This window comes from Pelodiscus sinensis, chromosome 3, assembly GCF_052426305.1.
Source record: "Pelodiscus sinensis isolate ZL-2025 chromosome 3, ASM5242630v1, whole genome shotgun sequence".
NCBI lineage: Eukaryota > Metazoa > Chordata > Testudines > Trionychidae > Pelodiscus > Pelodiscus sinensis.
In genome coordinates, this window is record NC_143054.1 from 6,580,072 (window position 1) to 6,594,650 (window position 14,579).

Sequence of the window (14,579 nt, forward strand, 5' to 3'; positions counted from 1 at the left end):
CTTGGGCTCAAGCTAAGAGGTGTTTAACTGCAGTGAAGATGTTCAGGCTCTCAGGACCCTCCTACCCTGCAGGATCCTAGAGCGCAGTTTGTAGCCAAACCTGAACCTCTATGCTGGAATTAAACAGCTCCCCAAGGCCAAGACAGCACAGCCCAGCCTCAAGTTTTCAGTTGCAGTGTAGACATATCCTAAATCCACCGCCTGTAACATACTGGTGTAACAAAGGGAGTAGAGGCCGTGCTGGAATTACAGCATAGCTATCTGTGGTTGCACTGGCTTTGGGATTATACAGATAGATCTGAGCCCTAGAGGTAGTTCTTCCAGCACAGAATTGGGCACATTCACAAAACACTCTCTCAGTCCTGCTTCTTGCTACCTCGTCTGTGAACAGAAGCCTCACTTTCCAGAGTCAGGCAATCTGGCACATTTCCTAAACTCTACATCTGGTGGCTCATTTACTGTGTGCAGTTGGGAGCGGGAGGTTGTTATGGTGAAAATCTAGGCATATCTAGGCACATAAATCCGGAGGCCTAACTCAAAGCCCAGCTTTCAAGACACCTGAATTCTGAGGTGTTTTGAATTCACACCCAATTCTGCTTGAGACACACAACATCAAAACGAAGACACAGTGCAGAGTAAGGACACAGGCATTGATATTGTTTTTACCATTATCTTGAAAAACCTGATGAGACAAGAAGACAAACATAGAGGAGATATTGCAATTTAGACTGGGTGCAACCAATTACTTGCTCTCTAATGGGCACTTCCTTAGGCTTTTTGCTTTCCGTATATATCACCACCTATATGGCCTCTATCCACGTCTATTAAATCACAGTAAGGATGCTAAACCAGTTTGAGAGCACTGATGTTTAACCGTTATGCCTGGGAGATGTGAGAAGATTTCCAGCGTAAAATGCTGTATCATTCACCTCCAAGTTTCTAAGGCCATGTCTATCCCATAGACTGTGTCTAGACTACATGGCTCCATCGATGGAGCCATGTAGATTAGGGTTGTAGGCAAAGGCAAATGAAGCCGCGATTTAAATGATCGCGGCTTCATTTAAATTTACATGGCTGCCGCGCTTAGCCGACAAACAGCTGATCAGCTGTTTGTCCGCTCAGCGCGCTAGTCTGGACGCTCCCGCGCCGACATCAAAGCCCTTTGTCGGCAGCCCCGTTATTCCTCGTGGGATGAGGTTTACCGGGGCTGCTGACAAAGGGCTTTGATGTCGGCAGGGGAGCGTCCAGACTAGTGCGCTGAGCGGACAAACAGCTGATCAGCTGTTTGTTGGCTCAGCGCGGCAGCCATGTAAATGTAAATGAAGCCGCGATCATTTAAATCGCGGCTTCATTTGCCTTTGCCAAAAAAACAAATCTACATGGCTCCGTCGACGAAGCCATGTAGTCTAGACATACCCATAGAGCCTATGTTGGCACAGGTGTGCTGGCAAAGCCCCCCCCAGCCTAGATGCAGCTCACACCAAGGCCGCGTCTCCACGTGCTAAAGGATCAAAATTCTGGCAATCGATCTTCTGGGGTTTGATTTAGCAGGCCTTGTAAAGGCCTGCTAATTCGAATGCTGAGGGTGCCCCCATTGGCACCAATATTCCTCACTGTCGCAAGGAGTACAGGAAATCGATGGGAGTGTTTCTCCCACTGACCTCCCACTGTGGGGCTGCCCCAGACAAAGGTACATTGACTCCAGCAATTCACATAGCTGGAGTTGCATATTTTGCATCGATCCTCTCCATGAGCGTAGTCCTGGCCTTACAGTGAGTTTTTCTGACAGTGTAGGGATGCCTCTTGAATAACATTAGCTCTGCCGACAGAAGCACTCTTCTATTGGCACAGCTGCATTAACACTGGGGTTTTTATTGGCATATCTACGCTGGCCAAGGACTTGGGTTTTTCACACCCTGGACTGACACAGCTATGCCACTATAAATTTTATGTGTAGCCCAAACCTAAAACTCACAAGCATTAGTCTCCTGACCACAGTTGTGACCATTTCTTGGTTCTCTTTAAACTGAGCTACAGAAACATAAACTTTTGAATTTTCCCGGAATAACTTTGTGTTGTACTTACACTACTGGAAAGGTTCTGAGCATACTTTACATGGGGAGGGCAAGTCAGAAAGCCTCTTGGGGGTCTTCAGCGTTATTTACCATTCTGTAAGAGACAAGTCAGAGAAAAAATACCATTAACTTTTGCTCAAAATGTAGAAGCATTTTGCATTACCAGGCTAATAACTGAACTTGTATACTACCTTGATGTTTTATAAAAGCCTGGCTAGACGGAAATAAGACACACATTAAAGTAACCCGAATCCACCATTATGAGAGCAGAAAACAGGGACCACACTATTAAATATGATCAATTAGGGAGAATCCCCCTCTGCAATCCCTGAATTTCCCATACGATCTTTCAAATATTTTCTTATATTTCAAGTACCACAAAGGCCTCATCTGATTGACAATCAAAGATTCACCACTGATTTCAACTGGCCCTCAGTTCTCCATGTCTGATACATAATTCTTCACATTTAAACATCAGACACATTACAAGGATTCCTGTTACGATCAGATGTTTATAGGACCACAAAGGACAGCCAGTGAGTACCCTCTCCACCAGAATAGGTATATTTTAAAATTGAAATGTTAAGTCTCATTACTGTCACGGGAATCAGTGATACATCCATCTCTACCAATGATCAATCATGCTCACTGGTATACGAAGAACCCTACTAAGAATGGTGGCATCTGGTTCTATAATCATAGGTCTCCAGGATAAGAAATCCAGATTACAATAGATTTTCTGTGGTGATGAGTAAAAATAATCCATGCCTCCATTTACCCCTCTGTAAAATGATGCTAATCACGATCATTTATCGCCTCTCCAGGGATATATGAGGATTATCTTATGTCTGCAAAGAGCTCAGAAGATAAACACTAAATATTGTGAAAATAGATGACCTATATACCACTTTCTTTAGTTACCATTTCTAGTGACTTGCTCCACAATGAAATGAGTTGGAAGCACTGCAAAGACAGGGCTACCATCCATTTGAGAAGAGGTAGGCAGGACAAACTCAGGCAGACTACAAAGAGAATTACTTGCATCACTCAAGATCATCTCATCTGAAGAAGTGGGTTTTGCCCATGAAAGCTCATGATTTTTTTCCTCTCTCTCTCTCCTTATATATAGTTAGTTAGTTCCTAAGGTGCTACTAACACAGCTACCCCTCTCAGACTTTTGTATTATAGGGTACTGCAGACCACTCTAGCATTGCATTCCTATAACATGCATTATTGGACCTAGAATTAACAATGGAAAACCCTTAGAATACAGAGAAACCCAGAAAGCATCACATACACTTAGGGTGTGTCTACGCAGCACTCTGAACTTGAAATAAGATACGCAATTAGCACTATGCAAATTGTAATCTTATTTCAAATCTATTTCAAAATAGCGTATTTTGAAATTTGGCGTGTCTACAGCACCAAATTTCAAAATAATGCACTATTTCAAGCCATCTCTTGTCCCTCGTGCAATGAGGTTTACCAGGATGGCAATATAGTGCGCCCATTATTTTGAAAAATATTTTGAAATAACGGGTGGCTTGTGTAGATGCAGGGTAGCTATTTCGGGATACCTCTGGTATCCCAAAATAACTGTGCAGTGTAGACATACCCTTACAGAACAGCATGAATAAAAGCTAACCTGTTGCCACACAAAAGCATACCTTCTAGCTGGTGAAGCAATATTTTATCCCCACGGTCCCCTATTAGCACAGATTTAGGCATAAGCAGTGGGTGAAGGCCCAGCTGGGGAAGGTAACTCCAAGACCTGCATCCTCTTGTAAGGGGACTGTTAGCTCCTTACTAAAACTCTGTGAGAGTTTTTGGTTCACCAGCTCCCAGTATCAAAAGGGAAAGGGTCCATGAGAAATCAGGGCCCTGAGACTGACAGACCCCAGAGACAATGGAAAGCAGCCAACACTCCAGCTCGGCCTGACTGACAGGTTGGACAGGCCAGTGAGGAAAGTAAGAGGCCAGGCCCCGTCCTCCCTGTGAGCTGGGATTGTTCTGGGTCTCTCTGAGCAAGGAGAGAGCTGAGAGACAGCTAAGAGGAGCAGGCTGTGTAGAGAAGCAGTCCTGCAGCAACAGAGCCAGGCACACATAGTCCAAGGAGCGCAGACCCTGTGTTGAGCAGCAGACTGGCAGTGCTCAGAGCCAAAAGGGACAGAGAAGCAACGCAAGGAGCTGGAGACTGGCAAAGCAGCACAGCCTGCAGCTAGGTGTGGTGAGCAGCTGGGACCAGCAAAGTGCGGGGAGAAGCTCTGGGCAGGGAGATATCACCAGCCAAGAGGCCCAGCAGGCCAGACTGGGAGAGGGGTCTGGCCACTTAGAGCTTGAGGCTGTGTGGTCACTGCCAGAGCAAGCGTATCCAGCCTGCAGCCCCCCTGCAGCACATCCAGGGCCTCTAAGGGGCCTCTAAGGAAGAGACTGTGAACTGTCCTTACACTCTGCAGACTGCTGTTTTGATGTCCCCGTGCCACAGAGCAGGGCTGTGTGTTCTCATTTAACCATTCTCATTTTTTTCTTATTCTTTTCTCTTTAATCAGTTGATGTTTAATAAATTGTATTTGCTTTGAACCTTATGAAGTGATCACTGGGCCAAGAAGGCCTGCAGTGTGAAGAGAGCACCTCGGAGTGGGGACACCCTAACTCCTGCCCCTAGTGACTACAAGGTCGGGGATTAAGCCCCAGGAAACCTGGGCCCAGCCTTGTTGAGGTTTCGAGGACTCTGCTACTCAGGAGAGTGGAGGGGGAGCCCTCAGGATCAGGGAAGACATAGGGTAAAGGAAGTGGGAGCGGGGATTCAGATCCTTTCATTGGTCCATTTCACCGGGGTAGTATAGAAGCCAGGAAAGTTCCCCACAATAGCGGGACCATTCCCCGCTTACATTCCACCTGAAGCCACAGCCCATGCCCCTTCAACAACTTCCCCTTCCAGACATACCCGGCCCAACCCCAGCCATCAAGCCATATCTATCCCAGCCACCCGGTGGGCTGGGGCTGCTGCGCCATGGGCCCAGCCATCCCGGGAGGCCAAGAAATCAGACTGCTGCGGTGCGGGCCCAGCCCTTTCAGGTAGCCTGAATTTGGATCTTCCATTGAGGTCAAGTAGTCAAATCCTGAACAATTTTTGAGGACTGCAAGGGGTGAGCACTGTTGGACATTTGTATGGAAAAAGTCGTGCCCAGGAGAGCAGCCATACCACCATGCTAAAAGTACTGAAAAATGGGGAAAGAAAGATGTGTGTATTCCCCCTGGAGCCAGCCTCCCTGCCCTCCTCTCTTCTTCCCAAATCTCACTTTCCAAATATTGTTAGTTATCCAGTAAGCCATTTCTTATTCAATCTCTATGCTGCATTCAACACATTTTCGCTCAGCTAAAGGCACAAAAGGAATGAGATCATATTGTTGATCAACTGCCAAATTTCAGCTTTGAAAACCAAAGCAGTTTCTGTGTTAAACAGACACAAAATAAAGTTGCATCTTAAAATACAGGCAGACTTTCTGAAGGGCAGAGGGTCTAATAATAGTGAGTTCTCACTCTGATGCTTGATGCTAGGCCAAGAGCAAGGAAGAAGCAGTCGCTGGAGTTAACCAAGATCACTTTCCATTGCCACAAAACACAATTTGCAACCCTGGAGTAGGAGCTACGTGACCTGGGGGGAGCCAGAAAAGAGAAGGTTGCAGTGACTTACGTGGGAGATGACCAAGGCACAGACAAGAATTTTATAGACAAGAAAGGATGATACAGATTTCTGACACATTACAAGGAACGGGAAACCGCAGGATGCAAACAAAGAAGAGAGGGGACGAAGCATCCAAAAAGAGCAACAAGCTTGTGAGTCTGCGTCACAATGTCTGCGTCATATTTGGTCCTGCCTCAACACAGGGGGATGGACTAGATAGCCTGCTGAGGTCCATTCCAGCTCTACATGTCTATGATTTTATGTTTTCATTGTTTTCCTCCTTAGGCTTAGTCCAACCAGAGAGTCTCTTGAGAGAGCTATTTCTCCCTGATCAACATTAGACCAACTTTTCTTTTGACCAAAGAGGACCAATTGTGAAATTCTCCAGAGGCTTTTGGTATTGCACCTATATTAGCTGGAGGAGCCACTAGTTTCCACTTCTCTTTCCTGTTTCATCTCACCTGCTCTGACAAGTTCTGCTCCTGTGGTTACTCTAAGGACCCACAAACTCCCTTGGAAGCCTATTCCAGAGCTTAACTACCCCTATAGTTAGAAAGTTTTTCCTAATATATAAACCTCCCTTTGCTGCACATTGTAAGCATTTATTCTTGTGCACCTTCAGCAGACATGGAGAATGATTGATCCCCGCCTTCTTTAAAAAATATTTGAAGATTAACAGGTTCCCTCCTCAAAACTCAATATACAAATATATTAAACTCTCCTCATAGGTCATGTTTTCTAAATTTTTCATTATTTTTGCTGCTCTCATGGACTCTAATTTGTCTATATCTAAGTGTGACATCTAAAACCAGACCCAGCACTCCAGCCGAGGCCTCACCAGTGCCAAATGGAGCCGGACAATTACCTTCCGGGTCTCACATCTGACTCATTAATACGCTCCAGAACGATATTAGTCTTTTTTGCAACTCCGTCACATTGTTGGCTCAAATTCCATCTCTAAGCCCCAGATCCTCTGCAGCAGTACTACTGCCTACCCAATGATTCCGCATCTTGTATTTCGTTCCTTCTTACGTGTAGTACTTTGCACTTGCCTTAATTGAATTTCAACTTATTTGCTTTCAGAACATTTCTTCAATTCATCAAAGGCATTTTGAATTCTAGTCCTATCCTCCAAAGCACTTGAAACCTTTCCCGGCTTGGTGTCACCTACCCCAATTGTATAAGCACTCTCTTTTCACTGTTACTTAAGACCTTGATCTAAACATTCACCAGACAACATTCTCTCTAATCTTTTCCATCCATATGCGCAATAAATGTTATGTGCACCAGGGCATAGGCAAAGGTGTACAAAAAAACTAGCTGTGGGCAATCTGCTAATCCGCTGGGCAGTATCTGAATCTCTCCTGAGTGACCAGTCAGGTGCTCAGATGACAGGAAACTCTGGTACCAGAGCCAAGACAGACACAAGACAGACCCCTGCACCACTTTACTGCAGTGTGGTCCGCGGGCCAGATCCAGTGGCTTTGCGGGATGGATCCAGGCCTTGGACCGTATTTTGCCCAGTCCTGATCTAGACCATATCATATATATAGTAGCCCAATGTCTGAGAGTCTGTAACGCTGAAATGCTGGCTGTTCCCTCTGGGCAGCGCTGTTACTGAAATGCTGGCTGTTCCCTCTGGGCAGCGCTGTTGCTGAAATGCTGGCTGTTCCCTCTGGGCAGCGCTGTTGCTGAAATGCTGGCTTTTCCCTCTGGGCGGCGCTGTTGCCTGAAATGCTGTCTGTTCCCTCTGGGCAGCCCGTGCTGCATGGGGAGTGCGGGGCACAAACAGCCATGTGAGCCACTTGCTCTCCCGCGGCGGCCCGGCTGAGTGGCGCAGAAGTCAGCCGAGCGCCACGGCGGGAGAGGAAGGGGGTGGGGCAATGACGTACATGGCCAGGGGGCGTGACCTGGACGAACGTGCATCCCCGACGGAGACAGAGGAGAGCGGAGAAGACAAAGAGGAGGCGTAGGAGAGTGGAGAGAGTGAGAGGCAAGAAGGGGAGAAGAGAAAGAGACAGATGGAGAGAGAGGCAGGAGGCGGAGGAGAGCTGAGGGGGGGTGGGAGGCAGTAGGAGAGCGAGAGAGAGAGAGAGAAAGACAGAGCGAGAGACCGGAAGCTCAGGAGAGAAGAGAGAGATAGAAAGGGAATAGGACGTGGAGGAGAGACCTGGAAATCCTGTCTTATGATGGGCTATTGGCTACTTTCTCTAGATTATGACCAGGTCATTCTGCCTACATAACATGATTACAGCCATCAACAAAGTTCTACAAGGGTGCATTAGTGCCCCCACCCTTTAATTATACACCAATGTGCTGACCCAGCCTTAATCACAGCAGCAAAAGCAGGTGCCACTGTAATCTACAGATGATATACAAGAAAAAATTACAAACCTTTGCCCTCTTCATATTATTTATTGAATAAATTACTGTTAATAATAAAGGGAAACATATACCTCCCTTTCTCCTTTCCTAGTAGGGGCAATATAAACAAATTCAGTATTAATATGGAAGTCATGTCCACAATAGTAGAACTGAATGTAATGAACAATCCTGTTCTCATCTTAAGTAACTGTAAAGGCAGCTTAAATTTACAATGATGAGTCCTCATGGCAATCTGTTTTTCAGATTTTAAAAATCTCATTTTCTCTGTGCCAAGGACAAGTGGATGTGCGAGGCACTGAAGTATCAACTTCGCATTTGTCTCACTTGACATGATATCTTTCTCATTTTAGTTCAGATTTTCTCATATGTTCTTGGGAACCACTTCAGTTTTCCTCATTTCTCACTCTGTGCAGTTAGGTGTTTGGAAATCCAGCTTGCCCTCAGCCATAACTACTGGCAAAAGCAACAAGGAAGTTTTTTGGCTAAGATTTCATGATAGCCCTTTCTTTGGAAAAGAGATTCATTTTTCCCCTTTTTAATTGTGTAGGGCTTTTTTCTTTTTCAATGAGTTAGGCTGGTGAAAAGGGGATAACACTGCTTTTTATTTCTCTAGTACCTTCCCTATAAAGATCTTACAACGTTGTAGCAAATGATGAATTAAAAACCTCCATGCTCTTGTGAGGCAGGAAAGTCTTGCCTTTATTCTGTAGAAGGAGACTCTGGCACAGGAAGTTTCAGTTGCTAGTTTAAGGCCATATAACACCATTGGTTGAATGCATGCTGCATCTATCCCAGCAGCTGATCCATTAAAAACTTACTACTGCTGTAAGACAATGGAATTGCTCCTTTAGCTCAAATGGTCGAGGTCTGAGCTATGGAGCTGAAGGGCCCTATCATGGGTGGTGGGTATTCAAGGCCAGGAGAAGATAAGCCTCCCCTAATTCAGGCGATGGCCCCGCCCACCTTCATTTCTCCTCTCCACTGAAGTCGGTGGGGACTCAGCTCCAGCTGGTGGTCTTCATTTCTGGCCAGGGAGCATGTGGTCCACCTGGGGGTCAGACCAGCTAGTGTGGCTCAGGACAGCCTCTGGGTCAGTCCAGCTGGCTGAGGCGGAGAGGTGAGGAAGGAGCAGCTCTGGCCATGGGGGGGGAGGGGGCTGGCCTTGAGCTGAAGGGGGTGAGACAATGGACCTAACCTTCCTGAAAGAGGGAGTGGGGCTCACCTGCTGCCCATGGGGTTAATTCCAAAGCTCTCTGATAACCCATGGAAGAGGCTCGTTAAATCAGCATGGGCCAAATTCAACCCTGGTGTAATACCACTGTTCTAAAAAAAATAAGTTGTACCAAGGCTGAATTTGTGGTGGAGCTAGGAACAGAATCCAACTCACCAGGCCTGGGCCCTGACTGTGAAACAATCCTTCCTCTCAAAGGTAACAGACAGACCTACAGCTTAAAACAAGCTTTAAACCCCTAAAGGACCATTAGATGAACTAATCTGGCCTTCTGTATATCATGTGGCCAACACAATTCACCCAGTGGCCCCTGTATTGGACCCAATAATTTGCATTTGACTACAGTATAACTTGTGTTTGGCCACAGAATCATTCTTGCACTGAGGACATGTTCAGATGAAGAATCTACCACTTCCCTTAGTAGTCTGCTCCAGTCAGGTAATCAGTCTGTTACAAATTGCTGCGAGTTTCTAATTAAAATGTGTCTGGGGTCAGCTTTCAGCCACTGGTACTTGCTATGCCTTTCTCTGCCATAATAGGTTTCAGAGAGATCCGTGTCAGTCTGTTTTGGGGGAGGGGGGGAGAGAAAGGGAGGAGTCCGGTGGCACCTTAAATATTAATAGTTCATGCATCTGATGAAGTGAGTTGCAGCCCATGAACACTTATGCCTGAGTAACACTGTTAATCTTTAAGATAGAGGTGGGGAACCTCAGGTTGTGGGGCTGGATGTGGCCCCTGAGGCTCAGGGCTCCGCTCCTAGCATTGGGGAGCCTATGCCTACTGAGGGACTGGAGCGCACAAAATCAACTAGCCTGGGCCCAACTAGGCTTTGGTGTGTGAGGGGAATGTGGGGAAAGTCTTTCTTCTTCTCAGTCAGGGGACACATCAGTGAGTGTTTGGGTTTTTTTTTGGCTTCTTGTGTGTGGCCCCCCAACTGATTTTTCCTGTGGGTCAGCAGCCCCCAACCCAAAAAAGACACCTCACCCCTGCTTTAAGGTGCCACTGGAGTCCTTGTAGTTTCTGCTGTAATTGAGCACCATTTTATTCATAGGAGAATATGAGTTCGGGCAGAGAACCTCTGGTGACGGTCACTTGATGTGCCAAAATACCACTGAGCCTGCCTACCTGCCCTGTGAGCTGCCCTCCCACCCAGTCCTGCTGAGCCAGATGCTCCAGTCTCCTCCTGCAATAGCTCAGAGTTGGGGGTCACAGCCCGTGTTCTCTCTAAGCTGTGCTGCCATCCAGCTTAGAGGGAACACTGGTCACAGCCCACAGCAGAGTAACACAGACACTGAGGTCATCTCAGCTTTGGAAAGGCCCAGTCACAGGAACATGACACAACAACCACAGCCCCAGCGGGACCAGAACCCTAGATAAATCTGTCTTACTCTGTATAAAGTGTATACAGAGTAAGCTCATAACTTGCTTACCCCCTTTATCAATGAAAGAAATAGGCACAACTATTGTCCCTCCCCCGGGACAATTATTTACACTAGTTTATTAATAAACAAAAGTGACTGTATTAAATATAACAAGCAGGATTTAAATGACTGCAAACGACAGCAAACAAATCAAAGTTAGTTACTAAGCAAAGTAAAACAAAACACGCCAGCTAAGTCTAACACATTAAGAGCACTTGTTACAAATCATAATTTCTCACCCTAATTTTTATCTGAGGTAAGGTCCTCCTCAGGACAGAGATATCCCTTTTGACATAAGTCCAGCAGTTCTCCTCTACCCCTCTTACTACAGTTCTTTTGTTTTCAGGTGTTGCCATGTATCCCTTTGGGGTGGGGAGGCCGTCAGTAAAGCCAGTTGATGACAATTACTGTTGAGTTCCCTCGCCTTATACAGAAATTCTCTGGTGTGGGAAGCCTTTGTTTAAGTGCCTAACAGCTCTGTGGAAAAGTACAAAATTCAAGATGGATTCCAGCAACAGGTGACAGGGACAGATGTCTGTACCATAGCTGCAGGAAGACAGTTCCCTCCCCACCCCCCACTGTCTCTCGCTAATCGGCTATAAGCTCTGCATCTGGATTCTTCATTGTTGCTCCTGAGGGGCCAGAAATAGGCTTTTCCCAATGTGAATGATAACATATCTACAGTTAATATTCCTAATTTCAGATTCAAGAATGGCACATGCATACAAATAGAAGAGACACATTCAGTGTATTACAAGCTTTCCAATGATATGTCACAGTAAATATTTTGCATAAAGCATATTTGAGTTAGGCATATTCATATTCCTAAGCATACTTTCATAAAGAATATTGGGTGACATCACAGAGATCCAGACTGATTAACGTTTAAACAGGGCGTTGACAACTACAAGTGCTGTATTCATTTAAAACTTATTTTAAGATGTGACCATCTGGAGCTGTTGGAGCGTGTACAAAAATAGAACTAGTGTCCAAAATATGAAATCTTCCCTTCTAAACCTAATCTAGGACTCGTTTGCTAGTCATTACAGTCCATTCACCCATTTTCCCGGAATAAACCTCTAAACAAAAGATAAAGTCTGCTACGTGACCTGAAGGTGCATAAATCCAAGTTCCTCCCAGTTTTGGGTGGGTGGGTGGGTGGGTGTGAGAGAGAGAGAGAGAGAGAGAGAGAGAGCGCTCTTACAGACTGACGCACTTAAATTAACAACTGAGCTGTCCCTAGAAATGAATTCTAGTGCAGTTCTGGAAGCAGAACTGTAAGAAGCTCTCTGTAACAAGCACTACTGATCAAACCAGCAGCCGCACGGAATTAGATGCATTTTGGGGGTCAATTATTTTTGTCAAGGGACAGTCAAGGACTCTAGAGACAATAATAATAATAAAAATACATACAGTAACAATTATTAGAAGACGGAAATAAAAATATTTTGGCATCCATTCGAAAAAGGTCTGGCGGGTCTGGATTTGGCCATCATCCATCTGTTGACTATCCCTGTTTGCCGCACATGGGATCCCATATCAAGGTGACAGAAGGCATGAACAACAATGGCAAGTCCATATCCGAATGAAAAGATTCCAATCTTCTGGCACCAGGGAAAGTGCTAATAGCATCATAGGCTGCTGTAGATACCCATGATTCCAAAAAAACAGATGACTATTCAGTAAGACCCCCTACTGTATGCTGTGAAAGGCAGACAAGCCCCATATTCAAAAGTGCAGGTCTCTATTCCATTTCTTCTGGTGTTTTAGTGCTAGCTGGCTGGGAGAACTTAATCTTATAGCCCAGAGGCTCCCAAACTTTTTGGCATCATGCCCCTCTTTTTGATTTTTGAAAAATCTTCACGTCCCTCCCCACCCCAAATAGCAGCAAAACTTGTTGAGCAAAAAAGAAAAAAAAAGGAAAAAAGGAACTGAACAGGGCAGGAATACCTGATGGGGGGAGAATCTGGGTTGCCTCGGGCCCCCCCCCCCCTCCAGTTTGGGAACCCATGTTATAGCCATTTCATGTACTCATCTGATGAAGTGGGTTTCACACATGAAAGCTCATGCATGACTGTATATTTCTGTTAGTCTCCTAGGGTGCTACAGGACTACTCGTTTTTAAAGTTACAGATTAACATGGCTACCTCTCTGAGGCATTTCATGTCTGTTTATCAGCCCTCTGTATACTATTTGAATCTGGGAATTCTAAGGGGGAAAAGGGAATTTGATGGATACACAAATTGCAACTCATGAAAGCTTATGGCATAATAAAATTGTTAGACTTTAAGATGCCACCAAACTCCTTGTTGTTTATGTCAAGAGAGAGAATGTATTAGTATTTTACCAAGCTGAGAGAATTTTGTTTTGCATTACTATATTGTTCCTCAGCGCTTTCTGAAACCCCGCAGCTTTTGAGGGTAATCCATCAAAACAAATCCTTCACTCTAGTGGAAGGGATGCACCTTCAACTCAAAATAAAGGAAGCAGTCGTTGGTCTATTAATAAGGGGGGAAAAAAAAGTATTCATCCAATCTCATCCCTCCTACGTCTAACGAATGCCAGATCTAGAGATGTTCCACATGATTGTACAGGGGCTATATATCATTTAAAAAGGCATTATCAGACAACAATGTTCTGCCAATGTGTCTCAGAGTATGCACAGTTAGCTCAGCTGCTTACTCCGGTATTGGTCCAAACCCCCCCCCCCCCCCCAGCCCAAGGTTTAGTGGTACTTTCAACCCTCATGCTAGCTGGCCCAGCTGAGGGCATACATACGAGCACAGGTGCCACCTTCACTGTGCTGTTAATCATCCTAGTAGCCAGTGAGCACAAGAGTATAAACCAACAGTTTGTAACCTTTTTGGGCTCAGGACCATAGTTCCTGTGTGACTGTGCACAAAAAAGTCTTCCCCTGCTGTTCCGGTGGGCGGGGCTGGCTGAGATGGCATGGTGAGGGAGCTGCTGGGGTGAGGGGTATGGACCTGCCACAGCTGTGTGGCAGGGGAGGACCGGGGCCTGTTCTGGTGGCTGGGGCTGTGAACAGGACCTGCAGCATGGAGGGGAGGGGTCTGTTCCAGCAATTGGGAGCTGGACATGCCGCATGGCCCACAGTGGGGGAGACGGGGAAAAGAGAGTCTGCTCCAGCAGCTGGGAACTGGACATGCCGCATTGGCCAGAGGGCAGGGTCTGCTCCAGCAGCCTGGAATGTGTGTGTGTTCATAAATTGAGTGCCACGGTGGCACACGCACACCAGAGCACATGACCTCAATACTGGTGCACAAGCCAAAACTCTCTCTGCTGATGGTTGGAAAATATTCGGGAGAACACTGCTCCGGACCTATTTGTAAACCCGGGGAAGGGGGCCTGTCACAACCCAATAAATACTTTTCATGCAAAATAAATCTGGATTACTAAATATTCCCTACCCATGATACTTAGTACTGTGTTCGTCTGCATATTCTATAAGTACACCGAGCATACCGGAGTGGTGGTTCCTCGGGCTTCCCTTGTGAGGTGCTGGCTGGACTTGGTGCTTCGCTCTAGGCATTGTGGCCTCCAGGGTTGCAACACTGTTGAGGTTGGGCCTGGTGCCACTGACATACAATAAGTCAGACGAAATTTGCAGTAACAGCATCACTTGCTCAAATTTGGCTCACCTGGCCCCCTGCCATCACTATGGAAGGGCTGCTGGGCCAACCCTGAGGAATGCTGCAGCCCCATGTACCAGGCTGCAACACCCAGATTGGGGAGCTGAGATCAGTCAGCCCCACAAGCTC

At 46.1% G+C, this 14,579-nt stretch overlaps 1 protein-coding gene across 13 annotated transcripts in view; it reads right to left on the reverse strand.

Moving 5' to 3' along the window:
- Window positions 1–14,579, reverse strand: part of HMBOX1 (homeobox containing 1) — a 158,702-nt gene that overhangs the window by 92,717 nt on the left and 51,406 nt on the right. For all 13 annotated transcript variants that reach the window (XR_001369105.4, XM_025190995.3, XM_006135576.4 and 10 more), the window contains one exon: window positions 2,086–2,169. Coding sequence is in view for 12 of the 13 variants with exons in the window: in XM_025190995.3 (XP_025046780.1) it covers window positions 2,086–2,108 (23 nt within the window). In the remaining variant the exon portion in view is untranslated. The remainder of the gene's footprint in view (window positions 1–2,085; window positions 2,170–14,579) is intronic.